The sequence below is a fragment of the Rhinolophus sinicus genome, chromosome 15 (genome assembly GCF_057876585.1).
Source record: "Rhinolophus sinicus isolate RSI-liver-muscle chromosome 15, RSI-T2T, whole genome shotgun sequence".
Lineage (NCBI taxonomy): Eukaryota > Metazoa > Chordata > Mammalia > Chiroptera > Rhinolophidae > Rhinolophus > Rhinolophus sinicus.
In genome coordinates this window covers 26,385,943-26,411,649 of record NC_142515.1, presented here as the reverse complement: position 1 = coordinate 26,411,649, position 25,707 = coordinate 26,385,943, and the positions used below count along the sequence as shown (strand labels likewise).

The 25,707-nt window shown below is 48.0% G+C and overlaps 1 protein-coding gene across 1 annotated transcript in view; it reads right to left on the bottom strand.

Moving 5' to 3' along the window:
• SLIT1 (slit guidance ligand 1) overlaps positions 1 to 25,707 on the bottom strand; it is a 156,392-nt gene that overhangs the window by 14,733 nt on the left and 115,952 nt on the right. The window contains exons 14-26 of the mRNA XM_019724789.3: positions 22,053 to 22,216; positions 21,316 to 21,339; positions 21,009 to 21,153; positions 20,326 to 20,400; positions 20,012 to 20,155; positions 17,282 to 17,425; positions 16,793 to 16,959; positions 15,743 to 15,875; positions 13,513 to 13,581; positions 12,275 to 12,346; positions 10,640 to 10,711; positions 9,741 to 9,812; positions 1,110 to 1,273 (exon numbers count right to left, since the gene is read on the bottom strand). Of these exons, the coding sequence (XP_019580348.3) occupies positions 1,110 to 1,273; positions 9,741 to 9,812; positions 10,640 to 10,711; positions 12,275 to 12,346; positions 13,513 to 13,581; positions 15,743 to 15,875; positions 16,793 to 16,959; positions 17,282 to 17,425; positions 20,012 to 20,155; positions 20,326 to 20,400; positions 21,009 to 21,153; positions 21,316 to 21,339; positions 22,053 to 22,216 (1,445 nt within the window). The remainder of the gene's footprint in view (positions 1 to 1,109; positions 1,274 to 9,740; positions 9,813 to 10,639; positions 10,712 to 12,274; positions 12,347 to 13,512; positions 13,582 to 15,742; positions 15,876 to 16,792; positions 16,960 to 17,281; positions 17,426 to 20,011; positions 20,156 to 20,325; positions 20,401 to 21,008; positions 21,154 to 21,315; positions 21,340 to 22,052; positions 22,217 to 25,707) is intronic.

The following is a 25,707-nucleotide window of genomic DNA, read 5'->3' as shown; positions in this document are numbered from 1 at the left end:
GATGTGGAGAAATACTGGTTTTGCTGAAGGGGCGTGAGTATGAATAGACACAGAAACACTTTTCAGTAATAACTGGAATGAAGTGTGAGGGGGCTTCCTGAGTGCAGGTGGGATTCTGCTTCTCGTTACTTGTGTGCATTCAGTTTGTGAAAATTCAGCAAGCCATTCACTTACGAGCTGCGTACTTTTCTGTCATGTGTGTTATATTTCAATAAAAAGTAAAAACAACAACAACCAAAAAAACTTCTCACCAGTACCAACCCCACCTGATTAAATAAATCCCGAGGAAATGTTTCAACATAAATTGGCTGGCTCCCAACAGCCGACAGCCAAACTACAGATCGGACCCCTTTGAACTGTTACTCCCGTGACAGCATCCTGCACACAGGGTGGCCTGGGGCCTCCTCATTAACCTATAGCTGTCAGTTTCATTTCCGTTGGTGGTCTATGAGCGTGCAGAGGGCAGGGGCCATGCCCCACAGCCTCCAGTGAGCTCCCCCAGTTGTCCCCCAGCACACAAAGCTGGGCCTGGGGCAGCCACCTCCCTCTGCTCAGCACAGCTCCCAGGGCTTGCGCTGTCAGTCAATCAGTCAATCTGAACAAGCATTTATAGATGCCCAGGGTGAGGTGCCTTCAGAGCAAAGCCAGACAAGCCTCCAATCACACACTCTGGCCCGGTATTTCTGCAAATGTCAGGACAATGGCAGCTGGGTCCAGTGGCTCAGGGGTTTAAGCTAATTGCTGAGCACAATTCCACCAAAGGGAGGCCTGAGTGCTCGCACTGATGAGAGGCTTGGAGCTTCCACAAACGCTGCTGCTATTTTTATTTTCCTTACATAACCCCAGGGAGGGATTAAAGCCTGAGATTTTCTGCCTGGCTTTTTTCGTTCATTGTTATGTCAAGACTAGAAGGCAGCCATGCTAATAAGCCGCAGGTACCTCATTCCTGCCACCTGACCTCCCCGCCCCCCCCGCAGCCAGTCACCACAGGGATGCAGGAGTATCTGGACGGCACAGCCAGGGTTGTGCAGGTCCTGTGAGCCAGCAGCAGTGGAAGGAAGGGACACAACCCAGTACCTGCCACCCCTCTCTCGTGCTCCTGGGCTCACCTTGGCATTCAAACTTCTTGGCAGGCGTGGTAAGGAGCAGCTTGCCCTCCATGTCTGGGGGCCCAGCACAACGGGCAATGCCCGGTTCCTTATAGCCTGTCTTCACCCAGCCGGATAGCCAGCGGAGGTGGCAGTCACAGTACAGGGGGTTGGCACCAATGGCCCTGGGTCAAAGAGCAGAGAGAAGCAGGCATTATAGCTTTATGGGGTCCTTCACCACTACGCACCTAGGGTACAGGGCACTATGCCAGGGGCTGGCAAAAATCCTAACAGCCCCATTTCACAAGCATGCACTGTGGTTTCAAGCACGGTTTTGAGCCCTTCATATGTGTTACCTTACTTAGTCTTCAATACACCCTATTATCCCCATTTTACATGTTGAAACTGAGGCTCAAAAAGATGAAGGCATGACGGACGGTGGCTCAGTTGGTTAGAACGCGGGCTCTGGGCAACAGGGCTGCCAGTTCGATTTCCACATGGGCCAGCGAGCTGTGCCCTCCGCAACTAGAATGAAGTCAATGAGCTGCCGCTGAGCTCCCAGATGGCTCAGTTGTTTGGAGCGCGGGCTCTCAACCACAAGGTTGCCGGTTCGACTCCCGTAAGGGATGTTGGGCTGCGCCCCCTGCAACTAACAACGGCGACTGGACCTGGAGCTGAGCTGTGCCCTCCACAACTAAGATTGAAAGGACAACAACTTGACTTGGATGGCACTGATGAGAGTCTGGAGAAAAACACACCACTGTTCCCCAATAAAAAATTTTTTTAAAGAGTCCTGGAAATACACACTGTTCCCCAATAAAGTCCTGTTCCCCTTCCCCAATAAAATCTTTATAAAAGAAAAAAAAGATGAAGGCACTTGCCTAGGATTGCAAAGAGAAAGTGGGGAAGTGGGCTTTGAATTCATGATGCTGTTAGGGCAGAGCCTAGGAATGCACTGCCTGCAGAGTGCACAGGGGAGAAAGAAACCAGCACACACCTCTGTCCTGAACCAGCTGCTTTTCCCACGGTAGTGCATCTAACCCACTCCTTAGCCCCGCAGTGTAAGTTTTTTCTCCATCTTAGAGATGTGGGAACTGAGCCTCTTGTGGAATAAGTCATTTCCCTGAGGTCACACAACTAGTGAAGGGCCACCGCTGGATCCAGACCCAGAGTTTTATGACTCTGAAGCCCACACTCTTTTTCTTTTCATTTTTAATTAAACAAGGAGCATACAAATACATTCTCATCATAAACTACTTTCAAGCATTTCACACCAAAGTCTCCACCTCACACAACATTGTGAAGGTACTAAATGCCGCTGAATTATACACATTAAAATGGTTAATTTTACATTATGTGAATTTTACTTCAATTTTTTTAAAAAGGCGCATTCCTTTGTGATTGATGGTAGTGCAAATTGAAATAACTCCAATGCAGGGGAATTTTGTGATAGCTATCAAATTCCCAGTGCAGTTGCTTTTTGACCCCCCAATTCTGTTTCTGGGAGTTTATCTCACAGATATACCTGGACAAGCACAAAAACACTTCTGTGCAATGGACTGATTGCAGCATTTCTTTTCATCGGAACACTGGAACCAGGGGGTAGTCAATGGGGGAGTGGTTAAGTAAACTATGATACATTCACATTACAAAAAAAAATCTATACCCACTGTCGTTGCCAGACTCAGGATGCATGGTCACCGTGCTTAGGTATGTGGCCTTCCAGCCCTTCCCCAAATGTACACACATGGCTCTTCCTTACAAATCAGATCTATCCACGACATATGATTACTGAGCAGCTTGCTTTTTGTCCCTAAACAGCACACCTTGGAGATCTTTCCAGGGCTGCACACATGGATTCACCCACCATTTTGTCAAACTGCTTCACGGTATCGCAAAGAAGAGATGCCTCATAGCTTACTGAGCAATTTCTCTGTTGCCAGACATTCCGGACATTTCCAATGGCAGTCAACACTCTTGGACGTGCTTCTCTGTGAGGTGTGAGCATTTTTCTAGAACAGATGCCTAGAAGTAGGGTTCAGGTTGCAGAGGAAGTACGTGTAAAAAAAATGTTAACAGCTGCTCTCCAAAAAAGGTTGTATGGACTTACACGCACCGGCCGTGTAAGGCCATGCCAGCTGCCTCACATCCCCACCCCAGCACTGCGTACAGCCAACCTCTTAATGTTTTGCCCATCTGGTGGGCAAGCTCTTAGTCTTCTCACCAAACAACAGTGAGAGACTTGGAGACAAACAAGACATGGATTTCAGGGCATGAAGGAGCCAGAGTTTGGTGATTCAGCAAATAGAAAAATCAGAGCTTTTTGCCTCATGTTCTTTTATATCAACATTATTTTGAAAATATAAGGCTGTATAAGGTTCATGAGAATAAGCACATTCATTGAGTACCCAATGGATACACTGCCATTTTCCACCTGTTTCTGGGTAACACAGAGGAAGTGGTCCCCTTGAGATGTGTGCGGTCTGATGAAAGCAGCAGCGACTCTGAGCAGGAATTCCCCAAAATAGTACAGCTGATGACTGCGATCTTATAAAGGCGGCTGAACAAGACTTGGACTCTGGCCCCCACGCAGCTGCTCACTGCCCGGGTGACCTTGAGCGGCTCACTTTACATCTCTGGGGCTCACTTAATGATTGGATAAAAGGCCCGCAATCTGGAGGTGGGGGAGAGACAAGCACATATAACCTAAAATGGGCACTGAGGGAATAATTCAGCTTGGAAAAGAAAGCCAGTGCAACCTCGACATGTATTTAATTTTTTTATGTCCTGATTTGCTGACAGCATCCATCCTGGCTAATGGGACAGAAGACACTTTCTTCTTTCCACGGAACAGAACCACGGCTTCCCAGAGGTCGAGGAAGCTCAGACAGACGCTTTGAATCTTGGAAGCTCCAGCGTGTTAAAAAAACAAAGACTTTTTAAATTAACAGGAGTAGAAAAACTGTGGTATATTTTAAATGATTACATTTACCGAATTAATACTGTGTTTCCCCGGAAATAAGACCTAGCCGGACAATCAGCTCTAATGCGTCTTTTGGAGCAAAAATTAATATAAGACCCAGTCTTATTCTACTATAAGACTGGGTCTTATATAATATTAACCGGGTATAATATAATATAATAATATAATACTGGGTCTTATATTAATTTTTGCTCCAAAAGACACATTAGAGCTGATTGTCTGGCTAGGTCTTATTTTCAGGGAAACGGGGTAATATGTTAAACATAACAAGTGCAAGGTAATGTAATTATGTTAGTCATAGGACAAATACAGAATTTATTTAAAAATATTTTGGGTAGTACACTACGGGGGTGTGGTCTGGTAATGAGCCACGAATTTAAAGTTTATTATGAATGGCTGCTTCTTTCAGTCCTGTAGCTTATTTACAGAAAATGCCAAAAAGATTAACTCTGATGCTGGTGTGAATGTGGAGGCCCTTGACATGTCGTAGGATCTTCCCAATTCCCACATACATTCCCTCCATATATGGCAGCAAAGTTGCACCTCAAATGTAAGTGTTCCTCTCTGACTCTTACTATAAAAAATAATAAAGAATAATAAAAACTACCAAAGTCAATATGAAGCTATTCAAGACTCTTAAATTCTGGACTCACCAACACATGCTTTCCTTGTTTCTGTATAAAGCAGACGCTGAGCCATATCTGAATCCAGTATTTCAAGCTTTAATTTATCCAAATGCCAAGTTCTTGTGGCTATTTCAGTTAGTACACTTTCACCTGGGAACCATTTCTCTAAAAAAAAAACTGAGTGTGGAGTGGAGAGCCACAGGCCCAGCTGAGACACAGCGGTGGGGACGGCAGCCAGGCTGCTCTTCAATCCAAAAGGACTGTGGATTCAGTCCCCAAAAAGCATAAATAACCCTGTGTTGTTGATTTTGGTGTAACTTGTAAATAGTTGAAACAGTAGATATTAGGTGTGTTTATGCCAAGACCCCATGCCAGCCTTCTACTAATGCAACTGGGACTGAAATAGCTTTCCTGGGGCTGCTTCACAGAGGTGCCAATTATAGAGGTGCACATAGACTAACACTTCAAAATCTCCTTCACCTGAGCTACACCTCCTCTGCCCATCCTCCTCCCAGGCAATCTATTTGTATGCATCACTATCTCCTTGTACTGGACCAAAGCTTCTGGAGAGCAGGAACCATAAACCCTCATTCCGCTCCTGACAGCTCCTGACACTGACAGGCATCCATAAATGATAGCTGAATGAACGCCTGTCTAAAAGCAAAAGTAATCACAAACCTCAGTATGAAAGCAAAGCAAATTCAAAAAGGAAAGAATCATCTATCACCCCACAAATGTAACTAATGTAATTTTCTTATATTCTCTTCCAGTTCTCGTGTTCATATATGTACATCTTTGAAAGCAGAGTGTGCCATCGTCCTTATTCTGTATTTTCATCAGTAATAAATCATAGTGTCATAATTATAATTAACTACTGCTATTCTGTCATATGGGCATGGTTTACTTACTCATTCCATGTTTATTTTCACACCGAATTCTTAATGAACTTAGAAGTCTAGCTTTCCAGCATGTAGCAGATTAGAGGCAACAAAAATGCCAGCCTACAGACATGAGGAACAATGTTGGGGAACGCTGGCACAGGATCTGGTGCATAGTAAAGATTTCCTGATGGATGGATGGACAAATGGGCGAAAGATGAGCTAACTGCCAAGTAAGCATAAAGGCAAACAGCGGCAGAGCTGTGTGCAGAGTACTGAAGCCCAGCGCAGTGGCGAGTACTCACAATCGTTACGGCATTTTAAAACCACAGCGGGCACTAGAAATACCTTCAGACGGGCGAGGAAAAAGGCCTAAAGAGATGAATGAATCGTCTGAGATCCCACTGCAAGTTGAAGGCAGAACAAGGACCTGATTCCTTTTCTAGAGTTCAAGGACTTAAAAATGGCAGCCCTCACCCTCCACTACACCCTTGGCCCACCCACCCCTCCTTCACACTGCTGGTGAAGAGCAGAGCCAGAGTCACAGCAGGAACAGAGGGCACCTCCAGGAAACAAAACAGGCACACTGGATACTAACTCTTGGGCAAACCTGACGTGTTATAGAGCCATGAGCGCATACCTCCCTTCAGAGCACACGTGGCCTTTGTGAAGCCCAGAGTGAATACGGTGAGTCTATACCATCCTTTTACCATTCCTCGACTCCTTGTAAGTGCTCAAAAACTCCTTCCGGAATACATGTGTGCACATATATTTTGTCAGTATTGCATGTGCACACACCTGAATACAAGCACATGTACATTTCCCAGGCTACTGCCGAGTTCCATTTAAAACTCTGGGTATAAAGGGCAGAGTTTATTCACAAGGTTGCTTCGTAATAATGGCAGCTTTCTTTCACATAGATGTTGTCTTGTGGACAAACAGGGCTTAGATGCAATTAACAAACACATCTAATCAGTAATGCTAATGCCCTGTTCTATAATTATTGCTTAATCTTTACTTATTGGTTTGTTTCTTACAAAGTTGATCTGGCTTCTGGCCTGATGTCACTGTTTGTCTAAGAAAGTCTGAATTTATCGATAGGTATGGGCTCAAATTTGTTTTTGCAGCTTTGGTTTTTAGTTTGTACAAAATGTATGTTGTTTTTCTGCCTCCCATTTGTAAAAACAAAGCTTCTAGATTTTGAGCTGGAGACAAGATCAGAATATACTTGGGTATTGTTCAGTTTTTACAGGGAAAGAGGAAAGGTAGTTAACTGTATATTTAAACCCAAGCATAAGACATACACAAAAGGGGAATCCAAAGGTGGGAAAGGTGAACAGGGAACCCCACCAGATACTTGAAAGGCCTTGCCTGGCAAGGTGGAGAGCTGAAGCAGACACTTGGCATAGCTCAAGGGGTAAGCAAAGGAGGCTGCATGGGCCCAGAGCAGCAGCAGACCTCGGCACCCAGCATAGACGACTACGGATGCTCTCTGGAAAGAAGCATCCCCAATTTGGGTCCTCAGAATTCCTAACATCAGCAAAAAATGAGCTCATAACCAAAATGACCAAACACAGATGGAAAGAAGCCCCATGAATGGGAGTCATCAGGAACAATGAACAACACTGGCCCTGCCTGGCCTTTGTCCAGAGCCACCATCTCCAGCCAGACTCCCTCCTGCCTCGTCCCATCCAATCTAGCCTCCACATGTCACCATGCTTTCCAGTTTTCTATAATTTAATTCTTCTACAGTTCCCTTCTATCTATATAATAAAGTCCAAACTCCCCAGCATGGCACAAAGGCCCTTCACAACAGAATTCCAATGTCCCTTTCCAGATTGATCTCTTACCACCTCATACTCCTCACCCAAACAAGCCCTCTATATCCTATGCTGGACAACATAGCATTTACTGACTGTCATTTACTCTCTTGCCTCCACACCTTTGCACATGCTGTTCCCTCTTCCTAGAATGTCCTTCCCCATCTTCTCCAAATGGCAAAAACCTAATCCCTTTCAAATGGCCCCTCCTGTGACGCTCCTCAGAGTTCCCCAGAGTTAGTAACTGCTGCCTTTGAATTTGCTTTATAATATCCCAGATGGTAACAGAGCAGAAACCTTGTGTTAGTAAATTCTTCAGCACTTGACTCACTGTGGTTACTGAGGACACATTTATTGAGGCAATAAAGACTAAATAAAGAGCTTTGGAATCAGACACACCTAAGTACAAATCTTGTCTCTGTCATTTCCTGCCTTTATAACCTAGGGAAGCTGCTTAACTTTTCAGAAATTGGGACTGCAAAATGGAAATAATTAATCCTACAACCTAGGACAGAGCCACTCACCCCTTACACTTCTGTGGCAGACATCGCTAATCAATCACCACACTCTCCCCATTGAGTCCACACTGGGCCTTGAATCGTCAGTGTGGGCTCAAGGCGGTCCCTGTCAAATCTGTGAAACTGACACATAGTACAAATCCTACTTCTTATTTCGGTCATGGAGTAAACAAGACACCACAGATAAAGTGTTCACACGCAGGAAAGTATTTATCCCAAGCAGATCCTCAATGAATGACACTTATTATGATTTTATTTCCTCAACTCTAAAATGATTAGATGCTCTACTGATTTACCATGCTTTGGGAGGGGTGGAGAAATATTACCGTATTAAATAGACAGATCATTTGCAAGATACACTCTGATTTCAGAGATTAAACTATGGGAAAGGTGAATCTTAGAACTGAGAAAATCCAGTGAGATTGTTGAGGGAATGAATTTCAAATAGAGAAGCTGGGGATCCCAAAAGGCTCTCTGACCTGGGTGTGCCTGTCCACGCAGGTCCTGGGCACTTGGGTGTGGGGTAGAGAGCAAGAGGATGAGGTGACACCCAGGGTCCCTGCCACAGTCCAGCTAACCCGAATGCTTCCTTGGCCTGGAGCTGAGACTCCAGAAGCGAATGCGTTGTGCCCGGTCCCATCTCCAGAACTAGCCCACTGCTTTTCCATGTATTCACTTTTTTTTATTGTGGCAAAATACATGTAACATGAAATTTGCCATTTGGACCATTTTTAGTGTATAATTCAGTGGCATCGCTTACATTCACAATGCTGTGCACTATCACCACTATCTGTTCCCCCAAAATTTTTTATCACCCCAAACAGAAACTCTGTACCATTAAACAAAACTTCCCCATTTCCCCCTGCTCCCAGCACCTAGAAACCACCATTCTCCCTTCTGTCGCTACGAACTGAACTATTCTGGGTACCTCATGTCAGTGGAATCATGCAATATTTGTCCTTGTATGTCCTTCCCATGTCTTCTAGGTTCATCCATGTCGTAGCATATGTCAGAACTTCATTCCTTTTTATGGCTGAATAATATCCCATTGTAAGTATATACCATAGTTTGTTTATCCACTTGTCTGTTGATGGACACTTGGGTTGTTTTTGCTTTTCGGCTATTGTGCAAATAGTGCTGCTATGAACGTGGGTATATAAGGAATAGCACCGGTATATGTTTGAGTCCCTGCTTTCAGCTCTTTGCGGTATATACTTAGGAACAGAATTGATGGATCATATGGTACTTCTCTTTTTAGCCATTTGAGGAATCGAGTGCCTTTTAAGAATCTTCATGGCTCTGCCAGCTAAATGATTTTGAAAGCAATTCTACACCAATTTATACACTTCTTGAGGGCAGTAAATTTCTGGAGCTTATCCCCTCCCATGTGAAGTCAGAGGCACAATACTAGTGTTGTCCTTAAGAGCACAGACTTACAAGACAGAAGCTGGTTCCTACCAGCTATGCAACTTTGGGTGAGTTTCTCAGGTTTCCAGGGTGTTTCCTCACGTGTAAAATGGGAATAATAGTTGCTCTGCTGTAGGTTTGCTGTGAGAATTAAATTAGCTCATGCAGGTAAAGTGCTTGGCAACCAATAAATGGTCATCACTTCTTTTATTACTGCTTGTGAAGAATTGTTCTCAAATTCCATTGTTGTGACCGATAAAACCCTGAATGTGTAAGGGTCTGAGATGGGGAGCATTTGAAGTTCACAAGCTACATTAGTTTCAGGGTAAAAGCAACAAACTCTGATAGTATCGGGAGGTGAGGTCTTTATTGGAATCCAAATTCTGCTTAAACCCAAAAAATGGGCCCAGAGTTACTTACAGGTGAGACAAGGATGTCACGTCTGCAAAGATGCCTTCTGGTAGGGTGGAGATGTCATTGCCATGAAGGGACCTAAGGACAGAAGAGGCTGTCGGTGTCTCATTCAGAGACAGAGACGTGAGAACTGATGGAGGGAAGGGTGCCGCCCTCTGCAGAGAGGATCGTCATGCTTATCCATCAGATGGCCCGTCGGTGCTGTGAGGGACATGGCTCCCAGCTCAGAGATGGACCCTGCCCTGCTGGCCACAGGCAGGGGACAGGGACCCCTAATGATCCAAGTAGACTACCCTGTCCCTCAGCCCTCTTGGAGGACTCTGTTTTTGCCATCATAATAAATAACTCAAGCGCCATTTCTGTTTAAGTAACATATGGAACACGTGCAGCCAGGAGCCTGGAGGGAGGGAAGGAAGTTAATGCACGAGCCATAGTTTGGGGGTGAAGAATGTCACCTCGCCCCAGGGGGTCTACCAGAGAATTCATGTGCATGGATGCACGAGGGGTCATCATAACAGGCATGACAGATGGCTTTGATCACAGGGCAAAAAGCTCGCAGTGGGAATCCTTAGAAAAGTTTCATGAATCTCGTACAACACTCTCCATCTGACTAGGAAACACATGCAAATGAGGGGCTATCTCATCTTGGATGCTCCGATCACCCCCACCTCCACCACCCCCCACACACACACTGCAAACACAATTTGGGGCAGACAGCAAACCCTATTTCTCAGCTAGTTTCCCATTCATTCCTCAGCCTCCTCTGTTAGGGGCTTGAATGAGAGTGGACTGGCCTCCCACCTTTGGACACAGTTGGCCCTGCTGGGGCCCCAGACGTGGGGACATTGCAGCCCACCAGGTGGGTGGCAGGGCCCTCAGTGGGGCGGATTTCCCTGGAGACTTACAGCAGGCGTAGGGAACGCAGCCCCTGGAAGACCAGAGGAGGGATGCACTGGAGGGCATTGTAGCTGAGGATCCTGCAGGAAGGAAGGGAGGGAGGAAGCAGATTGGTGTTTGCCGGGGGCTGCGGAGCTGGAAGGGGTGGGGCCGATATCAAGGGGCACGAGGAAGCTTCTGGGGGAGACAGAAGTGGTCGCAGAAAGGATTGCGGTGATGGGTCCATGGGTATGAACATAAGTCAAAACATATTCAATTGTACATGCTAAGTATGTGCAGTGTAGAATGTATCAATTGTACCTCAACAAAGCTATTTTTAAAATAATAACAGGAGAAAGGAGCTGCTCCTATCCCAGGAAAGGGCTCTGTTTCCCTTGCAGCTGCCAGGATCACTTGGAGCAGGATTTCTCAGCCTCTGCACTGTAGACAATTCTTTGTTGAGGGGCTGTCCTGAGTGCTGTAGGATGTTTAGCAGCATCCTGGCCTCTACTCACAAGATGCCAGTAGCTCCCCCTGCCCTCCTCAGCTGTGACAACCAAAAATGTACCAAACTTTGCCAAGTGTCCCCTGGACGGCAGCAGCGCCCCTGGTTGAGAACCACTGCCCTAGACCATGGCAGCTTCACACACAGGCTCACGAAAACCTTGAAAGGGGAACTGGGGACTAGTAGACGCTGGGGCCCGTCAGTGCAGGTGGGTGGAGCCTGTGCATCACGGCCTCAGGCCCACATTCTGCTCCTGGGGGCTGGCTGCGTCAGGATGCCACCCTGCGTCTACTGTTTGACCATAGGAGAACCTAAGGGAGAGTTCTGAAGTTCTTGGCACATTATCTATAAAATGAGGCATTGGGGAGGTGAATGAGATACACTCCTAGGCTCCAAGCAAATATAAGGAATGCTTGTTAATCCTTTCTTCGAATATAATTAAAGCAATCATTAAAATATCTTAAAATATGGGCACAAAAATGTTCAGAGGGTCACTGTTCACAATAGTCCAAACTGGAAACAACCCAAATATCCATCAACAGTAGAATGAGGCAAGCATGGCATAGTCCCACAAGGAATACTACACAGCAGTGAAAAAGGAACAGGCCACAGCTTCACACAACACAAGTGGATCTCATAAACATCATGGTAAGTAAACTGGATATAAAAATATATATCCTGTATGATGCAATTTATATAATGTTAAAAATGGGCAAAATTAAACATTGTGTAGGATTGTATTTGTAGATAGCAATCTTATAAAGACCAAAGAAGTGATCATCATAAAAGTCAGGGCTGGGAGAGGGAGGAATAATGATACAGAAGGGACAGGGGGACTTTTGGGGTACTAGCTGTATTCTCATGTTTTGCCTTAGGCATCTACACATGTGTGCTAGCTTTATGATTGTTTGTTAAACTGTACATTTATATTTTTGCACTTTTATATATATATATATATATATATATATATATATATATATATATACTATATTTCAAACTAAAAAACGATTTTTAGAAGTCTTTTCGGGGGGCAGGCCCTGGCGCACCCCCGGTCAGGTGAGGGAGTGAGCACGCCATACCTGTGAGTGACTGGGGCTTGGGGAAAGTCTCATTCGCCACACCACACGCCCTCCCCCAACTTTCCGCCGCTGGGACTCACAGAGTGGTCAGCTGGCTCATGTTGGTGAAGGAGGAGTTGCTTAAAGAACTGATCTTGTTGTTACTTAGGTCCCTGGAAAAGACAAAAGCCCCGGACAAATGGTTTCATAAGAACTGGCCCACCATGAGTCCTCTTTCCCGCCTTTCTTTCTCAAGTGTTTCTGAGCCACCAGGGGAGCTGCCTCACATCAGACCAAAGAAAAGTTGTCTCTCTCTTTGGCCCTTTCTCACCAGCCACCAAATCACTCCACCACCACCACCACCCACAACCAATGGAACAATCAAACACATTTACTAGATTATTGGCAAAGACAGATAAACTGGAGCTTCCAAATCCTGAAGCCAGTGCAGTGCTACTCAGAGTAGCCAGTCCTTGAACTGGACATGTCACAACAAGGAACTTGTGCCAAAATGCAATCGCCTAGGACACTAAACACACAACCTACTGCGGCTAACTTTTTTTTTTTTCATAGCAAGACTTTCTCAGTGACGCAAGCAGTATATTGATGTACATTCCGGTATAAGTTCCTTATCTAATTGTGGACTCATTACAAACAGTTCCCGGGCTGCCATTGATCCACAGACCACACTTAGAGTAGTGCTGCTCCAAGCCACACTAAGATGGAACATTTCTGGACTTCTTTTTGGCAGAATTTGGGCAATGAGCAGATAAAGACAGTTGAAGTGATTTGTTCATTAGGCTGGAGGGATAAGAGGAGTCAAACTCATTCTGAGGCTTATTTTGTATACGTTCAAGGAGTGGAAATTGTCAAAGCAAAGGTGGAAATAACAAAAAAGCAGATGTTAGCCTGAAGAAAAACAGCTACAGATACATATTTGTAGCTGCCATAATTCATATTTGGTTTGAGGACCAAGGTTGGACTGAAAAGTTTTCCATCACCTTCTACTTCTACCCTGTTTGCTACCTTTGCAAGGGCTGACCCACGTTAACCATAACTACCAGCCTAGAGGGAGGCTTGGAGAGTTGGTGTGGGAAGAAGCAGGGTCCAACCCAAGGGAGCCTGAAACGATGCAATTCCCAAGCATGGCCACTAGGTGGCAAACCAGCTCTAGGCACAGATGGTCCCAGACGGAAGGGGCGAAATTTAAAAAACTGGATCAGCCACAGGTGGGGTCTACAGAGAATTCCAGGAAAGCTAGAGTCACAAGGGTCAGATGCTGATTGCACTCCTGTCCTCTGAGGCTGGCCTGGGATCCTCAAGCCACCTGGATACTCACACAAGTTGTAGGTATTTGAAGGTGGACAGCTGTCCCGGAACCAGGGTGAACTGGTTCCCGTCCAGGTAGCTACAGGAGAGAACACAGCAGTTAGTGCACCATCGCCACCTCTGGCAGTGCCATGTGGGGAGAACCTCTCCTGGCAGCCAGGCCCTTCTCATTCATTTCCCTCCAACCCGGAGACCACACAACAGCCCAGAATTGCTAATCAGAGGACAAAATACATTAGTGTCTTTTGCTGTTTGGGTAGGTGCCACCCAAAACCCTTGGTAAAAGCCACTGAGACATGAAGCCTCCTTTGGCTCCCTTCCTGCTCCCTTGCCTCGCCCTCTCAGCCTCCTCCCTGTTGGTGGGCACTACCCAGGGCTCAATCTTGGGCCGGCTGCCCTTCCTTCTCTGCTCTGTAATTTTCCCGGCCAAATAGATCTGATCTGCACGTTAAGAACCTCAGGCCCACTGGCCAGGCCCCCCACCGGGGCCCCCTCTCTGCCTGCTGGCAAGATACATGAGGTCAGCCCCACAGAAGCTCCAGACCCGAACAAGCCCAAACTTGAGCTCGGCATTTTCATACCCAAACTGGCTTCCCCTGACTCCATCAGCATCACACTCCACGTTCCTAACCACCCAGGCTCAGGCCCGTGATGGTGATTCTCCAACTCCCCCTGCAGCCAGTCCCATAACTGCTGGCTTCTCCCACCCACTGGTCTCTCATCATTTGCTTGTGTTCCGTTCTCACATCACCCTTCACGATATACCGTCACCCATGCCTGGGCTCCCACACAGCCTCTTTGTTCTCTCAACCTCTCTCAACCACCTAAGCCATTGTTCTTAAAGCCAAGCCTATCAAAATTCTCCTAAAACCTCCCCAGGTTCCCCATGTCTACAGGGTAGAGCTTGGGATTCAGGATGCTGTGAACCTGCCCTCTCCGTCCCCCACTGCCACCAGCCAGCCTGGCTAAGCTAAGCAGTGATCCAGGCACCGGGAGCTGAAGCCCTGGCTGGGTTCCCTGCACAGGACTCCCACCAACAGCAGCCATCAGGATGGCCTCCCCACCCTCCAAAAATCCAGACAGCAGCATCAGGGCGGTACTCCCCCTGACCCATCACTCTGCGTCATATAAAGCGACTTCCCATCTACCTCATTTGATCCTCTCAGCAGCCCTTTAATATACCCGAGTAGCCCCAATTTACAGCTGAGGAAACTGAGGCTTAGAGAAGTCAAATGATTTTTCCAGCATCTTTAGTCAAAAAGGCAAGCTATCCCACCTGTCCCATCATTCTCAGGATTGTTATGAGACACCAAAGAGAAAACGGGGACTCTAACACTGTGATAGAAAACTGGGCGGGTGACAGGATGGGCGAGTCACAGGACAGACTGCAGTAGTTCATGTGCTTGTGAAGAAATAGCCAGCCTTGCTGGTAATGAAAGAAATAAAATGAAAACCTTATGCACTCTCCAGGGGGAAAAGAAAAACTCAGTCAGCTACAGAGACCAAAAGGGGCCAATCTCAGGGGACAGGAAGAGTCAGGGACTGACCAAAGCCTTTCATTTGGAGGTGTCTGTTGAAGAAGACCAGCTCTCCATCCCTCTGTCATACACATTTACATCCATGCCTCCACATGAGTTCAGATACCAAATCCAGATCAACAAAGATTTTAGACCACAACACCCAGTGCTGATAGGAGGGCAGGCAGGTCATTTCCACATATAGCTAGTGGGAGTGCAAAGGAAGCAACTTTTCTGGAAGGCCATCCATCAAAAGGCAGCAAGAGTCCTAACAACACACCACTCTTTCACTAGCAGTTCCACTGAAGGGACGTTCACCTCAGCGCTATTTGTGATAGTGAAAAATTGGACATAACTTAAATATCCAACAAAGGGGGATTTGTTATATAGATCATAGCAGATTCATGTGACGGAATATTATACGGCCAATAAAAATAACTTTTGTGAGTCTTCATTGCAGAGAGGAATGCTCATGAGATGATGTATAGTGGAAAAAGTAATGTGACTTCTTGTTTTAAAGGCAGAAGAACTTAGTTTAAAGGTATGAAGCACTTGCCATGGATGAATCATGCGTCTAGGAGATTGCAGAGGGGGACCTAAGGGAAGCTCAAAGCCTTCTTGGAAACCAGTGTCTCCTGCAAAGCCCGATCTCCAAGCTGCTAGTCAGCTAACATCTGCTCTTAGTCACCTTCTCCTCCTGAGGCCAGGCCTCAGGCTACTCACAGTTCTGTGACATTCTTGGGGATACCCTTGGGCAGGGCCTGGAGGTGCTTGTTGCTGCATCGGACCACGGTGTCCAGGCAGGCGCATTCCTGGGGGCACTGTGGGCGGGGCAGGCAGCCCCCCTCCTCCTGGCCTGGGGAGGAAGGCACAAAGCCACATCAGTGACCGGACAGACCTTCTTAGGGCCTTCTGCAGCCAGCACCCTGCCACAGGGCGCCTCAGTATGTCTCCTCTTGGTTGTACCCCTCCCCCACCAGGGACAAAGTCCCTTGGACCTGTTTTGAGGTTAATATAGATCTTGGGTCAATCTCTTCTGCCTCAGACCCAAGGTGGACCCGGGCACAGAAGAGGAGGATGGCAGCCACGTCATTTATTGAGTACCTACTATGTGCTGGACACTGTATTGAAAACAATCTCCTTAACAGTGCAGGAAGGGGTACCACTCTCACCTCTAGAATGCAAGCACCATGAGGACAGAGACTTGCGTCTCTTCTTTGTTCACTGAAGGAGCCCAGGAAAGGGCCTGGCACACAGTAGCCCTCAAACTATATCAGTTGAATGAATGAATTTCTATTTTACCGGAGTGCTGGAGAGGTTAAGTAACTTGCTCAGGTTAGAAGACTGGTCAGAGGCAATGTGGGGTCTGTACCCACTGCATATTCTAGACAGGGAGAACCCATAAGTCTGCAGCTCTTAGGAACAGCCAGAAGTAGGTCTCTGGGTTCAACGTACTCATATAAAGAAAATACACTAAAATGTTATCTGTGATTTTCTCTGAGTAGGGAGAAGAGGTAAAATTTATTTTCTTCTCTTATCTATATTTTCCCAGTTTTAAAAAATAAACAATAAGCCGATTAGTGCTCTTACAATCACACAAAGACGCCACCAGGTGGGGCTCCCCGCTCCTTGCCCCTCCCCATCAACAGAGCCTCTCTCCCCACGGCCCTTCCTCTCAGGGGCATGTCACAGGGCAATGCCCACCCACCCCGCATGCCCCCGGCCTGGCTCAGGTCACTCTCTCCCCTGCCGCCCAGGGGGCCCATGAGTTACCTTCCTCACACCTGAAGTCAGGGAAGGCCACGTCCTGCAGGGGAATCTGCCGCAAGAAGTCTGGGTTCTGGCATCGAGGGTTCCCCGTGACTATCTTCCTTTTCCGCAGCCAGTCGCCCAGCCAGGCCAGCTGGCAGTTGCAGTTGAAAGGGTTGGCCAGGAGGTTTCTGGAAGAGGCAGGTTGTGTGACCATGAAGACACCCAGTCTCAGCTGTCCCCGCAAAGCCCTCTCCCGCCCGCCATGTACTGTCCACACAGCCACCTACACTCTCCCAGACGACAACCAACCATTGCCGACAGGCACTGTTCCTACATGGCAGGGCCCATATTTCAACAAACCGTGGGGACCCAAACATCCCCTGAGCATGTTCTTTAAAGTAACCACTGGGAAGACCATGCTCTGGGGATGGTGGGTGGATGGGGCTCCTGGAGGGCAGATGGCTGACGCCACAGCCCCCGGCCTGCCTGTCCTCCGAGGGCCAGACTTACAGTGTGGAGAGGGCCTGCAGGGTGTCAAAGGCCCCGGGGGAGATGGTGGCGATCTGGTTGTCGTACAGCGAGAGGAGACGGACGTTGCGCAGGCCCGTGAAGCTGTCGTTGTGGATGCAGCTGATGCGGTTGTTCCTCAGCATCCTGGGAGGGAGGGCGGAGAGGAGGGGAGCACCCACGCTGTGCCCGCCGGCCACCTGCCTGCACTGTGCTTTGGCCACCACCCACCAGCTCACAGCGCTCCTCCAGGGGCACTGAGCCACAGGAGGGCAATCCCCACACCACAACCCTTCACACCTGAGCTCCCCTCCACACCTTCCCTGCCTCTGCGATGCCTCCTCTGCCTCCTGCCCTCACAGCCCTGCCCTACCAGCCATCACCTTCACACCCTAGATGTCCAGTGCCTTCCCCCACCGCCCGGCCTCGCTCCATGTCAACAGACTTTCCTAAAAAAGACTTTCCCCAGAGACTTTCCTAAAACCTAAACCCAGTCATGTCCCTCTTCGGCCTAAAAAGCCCACAGTGGCTTCCAAACTGCCCACAGAATCATGTTTAAACTCTTCGCTACGCCTCTCGGCAGCCTGTCCAACCCAGCCCCAGACCAGCACCTGCCCACCTCCCTGGACAGCGACACACCCTCGACTCCTTTGTCCTTCAGGCACGCTGCTGGGCCAGCACCCCTCACCTTTCCCGGCCACGATTTCCTTCTAGAACAACCTTCTTCCTCATTCATATCTGCAAACGTCTCTGTTCACCTCACAAACCTAGCTCAATTCCCCTCCCCAACCAAAGCCAACACCAAGCCTGACACAGAATAAGCAATTCATGAAAGAAATGAAAATAGTTGATGAACGTTCACAGAAAATGTTCAAACTTACTAATAATCAAGGACATTTAAGCGATACTGAATCTTTGCCTGCCGAACAGGAAAATTATGAACAATACAATAATAGTAACAATAGTAATGGTAACGCTGCCAGCGTGGGCAAGCGTGTGGGCCCGTGGGCACTTTCACAGCCGGCTGTTACGAGCACAACCTGTGAGCTCCGTGCAAGTGCCCTGGGGAGATGCACCAAAATCCGTGCAGGGCGCTTCATGCTGTCACCCAGCACACCTAGTTTTAGGAATGTATCATAAAGGAACAGACCTGGATGGCCACAGACTTGCATGCTAAAGATAGTAATGACAACATTGCTTATTATTTAAAAATCGGAAATAGCCTCAATTTCCAGTAATTACATAATTTATACTCATTCTAAATGATGTTATAAAAGAACTTTTTAAGTTTCATGAACGTGTTCACATTGTATTTAAGGAAAAAGCAGGTTACAAAATCAAATGTACTATAGGATCCATTAAAAATATCTGTGTATGTATGCCTGTATGTGGGTGCATATATGTACGTGTATGCAAGTGTGTGTGTGTGTGTGTATATACACTATATATATATATACTGTCTCTATATATTTATATATAGATAGGTGATAGACATAGAGATAACATTTCTGCACAGTGGAGGGTTTACGGGCATTGCTTTTTCTGTGCCTGCACCATCACTCGTGTGCTCTTGCTGGCTCTGTCCCAGCACCAGCCCTTCTCCTCTCCTCTGTCCCTATCCAAGTCTTCCTCAGAAAGAACACAAATGACTGCTTGCATGGCACATGGCACCCTCATTCAAGAAATTCTAGGCAAGTGTAAAGAAGAATGAGGCAGCCCTATGTGAACAGCCTGGAAAGATGGCCATGCTGTGTTCACAAGGGAAAAAGCAAGCTGCAGAACACAGCAAACAATAACATCCCCTTTTTGTACAATGAACAAAAATCCACAGAGAATTCATACATTCATTTACCTTACACGAATTCCGAGGTACGTGCTCAGAAACCAACCCATAGCCCTTCCGCAGGACTGGGCTTTAAACCCAAGTGGGTGGCTCCTAGAGTCGTGTTGCTCAACACAGTTGCTAATAGTCACATGTAGTTATTTAGATTTAAGTGAATTAAAATGAAATGAAATTCAAAATGTAGTGCCTCAGTAGCCCTGGCCACAGGTCAAGTACTCTCTAGCCACCTGTGTTGGACAGGGCAGACATGGGACATTTCCATCACCGTACGAAGGTCAAGTGCACAGCACTGTCTATTGGACAAGCTAAAAGTCTACGTGACCATTGGAGGAGCTAATGCTGCCTGGGCAGAGTGGCTCACAGCGGCATACATGAAGGTTCAATGACCCCAGGATCCTACTGGGTCCTGATGTCTGCTTAGCTCTGCTGGGTTCTGCATCACAGGACCCCAGAATCCCAGAAATGGGATTCTGCTCCCCCATCTTTGCCTACTTGAGCCACTCTGTGATGTCCCCTTCATGGAGCCATCTGACCCTTCCTGGCTACAGTAGTGTCACCCACTGAACTGAGCACACGTGCTGTGCTCTTGCAGCCTGACTACAGGGCAATGAGAGGGGACCTCCAGAAGGGCCCACCTCCCTCCATCCCTTCCCCAGGCACCAAGCCCATACCCCAGGGAACCAGAAAGCAGGCCTCACCATAGTTACCAACATCTGATTACTTGGCCCCCTGCAGTCAGGGTCCTCTGCTCTCACCTCCTCCTGCAAGCTGGGGCCAGGGAGAGGGGGCCTCCTACCCTCTCTTCCTTCCCCTTTAAGCAGACACCCACACTCTGGCTTTTGCCTACTGCAGTGCAGCTGCCCATCCTGCTCCCCCGCCTGTACACTCACAGGGTCCTCAGGCCATCCAGGCCCCGGAACATGCCACTCCGGATGGAGTCCAGCTGATTGGCGGTCAGGTGCAGCTCACTCACAGAGGCTGCGCCCTCGAAGGCCCCGTCTTCGATTTCTGACACCTTGTTGTTGCTCAGGTTGCTGGGAGAGGAGGTGGCAGGAGGACCACGGAGCTCAGGACCCCTCTTCCTGCACCCAACTCCCAGGCACAGGAGCCCTGCCCGCCGTGGGAGTGCCCCACACCCTGTATCTTCCTCCTCCATCCTGGGCCAGTGTCCTGACTACAACCTTCCCGCCAATGGGTAACTCACATTTTCTTCAGATGGGTGAGTTTTTTAAACATCCCAGTGGCCTCCAGGATGGAAATCTCATTGTTGTTTAATCGTCTGTAAGAGGCAATGAAGGGAAGTTATACATCCATAAATGACAGACATTGAAGTATCTTCCAAACGGAGATTATTTGGGACTCAAACAAAGGGGACTCCCAACAGAATTTATCCGGCAAGGCAAAAGGAAGGCTGGGCCAAGAACTGAACCTAGGAGGAGGGGGAGTTGTGAATGGGGATATTTTTAACATACAAAATGCCACAGAAATTTACATATATAAGTGACAGATATGTGTAGGTATTCAATCACATGCATGTATATGTGCACAAATTTATATTTTTAGATAGAGAAAAAAATAGGTAAAGGATAGTTTAAGCCCCAACTTGAGCTAATCAAATCACGTTCCCCACCAAATGCCAAAAACATGATTGAGAAAAGCCACCCGTGGTTCAGGCTGGTGACCTGCCCTGGGTACCAGAGATTGCTTCCAGGGCGTGTAAGGCTGTGAGTCAGAAGTAGAGGGGTGGGAGCTGCTTCCTGCAAAGCCAGCAGGTGCCATGCCGGTATCCTCAGTGGTCCCCAGAGCTAGACAGAGGTAAACCTGGGGGACTCAGGGAGCTTAGAGGGAGCAGGGGCAGGTGAGGGTGGGGTGGGTCTGGGTCCTCACAGCTCGGCAGTGGACTGTGGGATGCGATCAGGGATCTTGGTGAGCTTCAGGCTGGAGCACTCCACCACGCTGGCCTCACAGCGGCACTTGTGGGGACAGACAACATCACTGTTGCATTCGCTGTTCAGCTGGTAATCCTCTGTGCCTGTGGCGAGAAGGCAGGGGCAGGGGGCTGAGAGGCCCAGGGCAGGCTCCAAGCAGCTTTGACCAGCCCATCTCCCAGGCCTCTCAGCCTGCCACCCGAAACCCCTGCCTCCCCACTGTCATCACCCCACCCAGGCCAGCTTTGCTTCCCCCACTCTCCTACCTGGAATGAAGTACTGCTCTTTGGCTGGGGAGAAAAGCAGAAATACCATGATGCTGGTGGGATCATCCAGGACTTGCAGGAAGAACCCAGGCCCCAGCCCAACTGCCCAGCTGAAGCACCCCAAGAAGGAGGCTGGGGTCCCAGAACAGGGGCCCAGAGCCCATCCGCCCAGCCCCTGTGTAGAGAAGGCCTTGTATGAAGCATAGCTACCCCTTGCCCAGGCTGACGCTGGGGGCAGCTCCACACCCAGTTAAACCTCTCAGGGAGCCCCAAAGCCATGGGAACACTCCTGTGCAATGGTACTAGGTAGGGTAGGGCAAGGAGACATCAGGCCCTGACCAGGATCCAGGCTCAGAAGCTGACCCACACTGCCCCTGGCCAGACGCTGCTTCTGCTGCCCCAGAGCCTGGAGAAGGCAACTGTCTCTCTGAGGACGGGTCCCAGGCCTTCAGAGTGTCTTTAAAGGCTGAAAGCAGTAGCATAAAAGAGAACTGGCCTGGGAGTAGAGGACCTGGGTCTTTGTCTGGGTCCTCCCTCGGGACCTTTAGCAAGCTCCCCGTCCCCAGGCCAGTGACATGAGGGGTGGGACTGAACACCATTCATATCCAAGCCTAGAAGTTGGGGCCAACACCCTCTAACATGGGTCCTATGGCCTTGGGCACCCTTGCTGGAGCCACACAGGAAACAGCACGGGGTCCCTGAACAGGCTGCAGACAATCAGGTGGGCAGGCAGCTACCTGAACACCGGAACTTCTTGCTCTTGATCTGGCCGATGCGCTTGTTGGCGAGGCGCCGGGGGCTAGCACAGCGGGCCCCGCTCGTCTCAATGGGGTTGGTGCGCAGGAAGTCTGCCAGCCACTTGAGGTTACAGTCACAGATGAAAGGGTTCTGGGCCAGATGCCTGTCCAAATGGGGCAGATCGGGGTCAGTGCAAGGGCTGCAAACCTGCCCTCACCTCCACCTTACTGGGGCCTTGCTGCTGGCTCACGGCCTACAGCCTGGGGCTGGCCCTGGGGAAAATGCACCACCTGGGGGCACCACCTGGGTATACGCATCATCTTCAGAGAAGCCTTGCCACAGCACCACCGTGGGGAACTGTCTCTGCAATTGTTGGAACTTCCGGTTGTCCCTGTCATATACCCCCCTTCAAGCTTCACTCTGCCCCATCTTCTTCTACTCACCCATCTCCCCCTTTGCCCTGGGACATTTCACAAACATGAGTAGAGGTAGGAACAACCTGGAGACTCCCCACAGATGAGGGGACATAACAGGCACTAGAACCCAGGATTGTCAGTGCCCAGAGGCCTTGGGACCTCTCTGCACTGTGAGTCATGGGTTGTCCCCTTTCTGTGGCTCAGGCAGCAGCAGTCTTTGTCTCACAGCCTTCTGTCAGGAAGGGGCTGGGCCAGGGGTGGCAAGGCTGGGCCTGCAGCTGGGGTGGGAGGACCTCAAGGTGCCTGCAGCAGCCTCTCAGCTCCACACGGAATCTCCGTTCCCATGGCAGGCCACAGGGGTTGCCTCCCCTTGGCCATTTTATAGGCCCTCTTTCGACACAGTGAAACTCAGAAAACACCAATGAGTAGCTACTTGTTGGGGAACCACTCCTATTCTGCTGAGCTGCCTGTGTCACCAGCAGGGTACACGAGGTCTGACAATGAAGTTCGCGAACTTGTTGCAATGATGATGCTAAACTTTTTTGATGCAAGAGGGATTATTCATTATGAATTTGTACCAACTGGACAAACAGTTAAGCAAGTTTACTATTTGGAAGTGCTGAAAAGGCTGTGTGAAAAAGTTAGACGACCTGAACTTTTCGCCAACAATTCATGGCTCTTGCATCACGACAAGGCACCAGCTCACACGGCACTGTCTGTGAGGGAGTTTTTAGCCAGTAAACAAATAACTGTATTGGAACACCTCCCTACTCACCTGATCTGGCCCCCAATGACTTGTTTCTTTACCCAAAGATGAAGGAAATATTGAAAGGAAGACATTTTGATGACATTCAGGACATCAAGGGTAATACAACGGCAGTTCTGATGGCCATTCCAGAAAGAGTTCCGAAATTGCTTTGAAGGGTGGACTAGGCGCTGGTGTTGGTGCATAGCTTCCAAAGGGGAGTACTTCAAAGGTGACTGCAGTGATATTCAACAGTGAGATATGTAGCACTTTTTCTAGGATGAGTTTGCAAACTTAATTGTCCAACCTCATATGTGGGGAGGGGACAGCTGATAGATGATGACAACCGAGGGAGCCCGGTTGCTGTGAGTGACCACATGGCTGCCTTTGCCATTTTTCCTGACCACCCCAGCAGGCTCAGAGCAGTCACACCTGAACTACCCTAGCAGCCAGCCGGCTGGCTCACCTGTGTCGGGGCCACCACGCTCTGGGTGTGCCCTGCTTTCCAAACCCAGATAGCCAGGGCAGAAAATTCCAGCAGTCCTGGCTCTGTACCTGAGACCCAATGTTTCTGCATGGACGTACAGGGAGACAGAGCAGGGGCCAGCTCTGAGAACTTACCATGGCATGGCTACCTTCCCCCATCAATTGCCAACAGGTTAGGCATCTGCTTACTGGTCTCAGTCTCATCACGTGCTGGGGCTGCAGAGCTCTCCAAAGAGAGGCAGGAGCCCTGTCCATGGTCTGTGCTCAGCTGAGACCCTGACTGCTCTGTCTCTGGGCTCTGCCCTGTGGCCTCGGGTTAGAGCCATCCCTGCCCAGCTGTCCCTGTCGCTCCCCTATGCAGAGCCCCTCACTTTCCTGCCTGAGTCCGGCTCCTGACAGATCCCCCATGTAGGCCAGGCCCTTCTCACCCCTTCTGCATCCAGTTTGACATTTGTTTCCCAATTTAAACTGTCAATTTGAACAGAGAAGACACGTTTGCTGACTCCCCATGGCAGAGTTCGCAGCTACTTTAAAACACACTAGGATTCAGGGACTGTTGCAGGCCACTCCCGGCCGCCCACCCACCTCTATCTGTGCCTTCGTGCCGAGCCTTTGCCTGAACTAATTGCTTCCCTTTATCCCAATCTTAGCAGAAAACTCTGTTTACAATCAATTCAATTATGTTGTTTAGGCATGTATTAAATTGTTCAAGTGGTGAGGAGTAGAATACATCCCTTTTAAGAATAGGCTATTTGTGTCAAAACCAACTATAAAATGTGAACCACCCCCAGAGGCAAGTGGCCTCTGGACAAACTTAAGTATTTGACTGACACAAATTGGAATTTCTAACGAAATTCAAAATTTGCAACATGCAGGGAGCTAGGGAGGGAAAATATTTAGAAGGAAGATAAAAACATCTGCTTGGGAAAAGCTAATCATATTAAAGGCACACCCAGAAACACCCTACACATGTGGCCATGGGGTTCTCTCCGTGAACATTTCTGACAGTGGAAGGTGGAAGGGAAGACAGGCTCTCAGTGTCTTTCTTGGAATATGCATTAAGAAGTCACAACTGAAAATCTTTGGGGGCACATCTCAACATCATTTGTCACATTCAACCCACAATGAGATACCATTTCATACCCCCTACAATCAAAAAGACAAACAAGTTGGAAAGAATGTAGAGAAACTGGAATATATATCTCTGGAGTATCTACCATAATATATCGCTGCTGGAAATATAAAACAGTACAGCCACTTTGGAAAACAGTGGCAGCTTCTTCAAAAGTTAAAACATAGATTTCCCATGTGACCCAGAAATTCCAAGAGAAATGAAAACATTTGTCCACACAAAGATTTGTAAGCGAATACTCATAGCAGCATAATTCGTAATGGTCCCATAGTGGAAACCCAAATGTCCATCAACGAGAATGGATACACAAAATGTGGTCTATCTGTACCACTGAAAATCATTTGGCAGTAAAAAGAAACAACGTAGTGATACATACTGCAATATGGATAAACCTGAAAAACATCATGCTAAGCAAAAGAAATCAGTCACAAAAGATGACATATTGTATGATTCCAGTTTAATGAAATGTCCAGAAAAGGCAAATCTATAGAGACAGAAATTAGATTAGTGGTTGCCTGGGGGTGGGCTGGAAATAGAGATTGATTGTAAATGGGCACAAGGGATTTTGGGGGTGATGAAAATATTCTAAAATTGGAATTGTGGTAATAGTTGAATAATTACAAATTGACTGAAAATCATTGAATTGTACACTTAGAACATGTAAATTTTATGGTATGTAAGTTATACCTCATTAAAGCTGTTTAAAAAGTTTTTTTGGACCCCCTTTATCTTAGTCCACCAAAAAAAATTATTTTCAATTTCTTGGGACAAGTAAAACTGCAGCAAAATCAATACTGTGACACAAGGCACTCAATCTTGGAACTATGGACAAATCAAGCAAGATCTGGTGAGTTTGAATCTGCTCAGGTCTGACT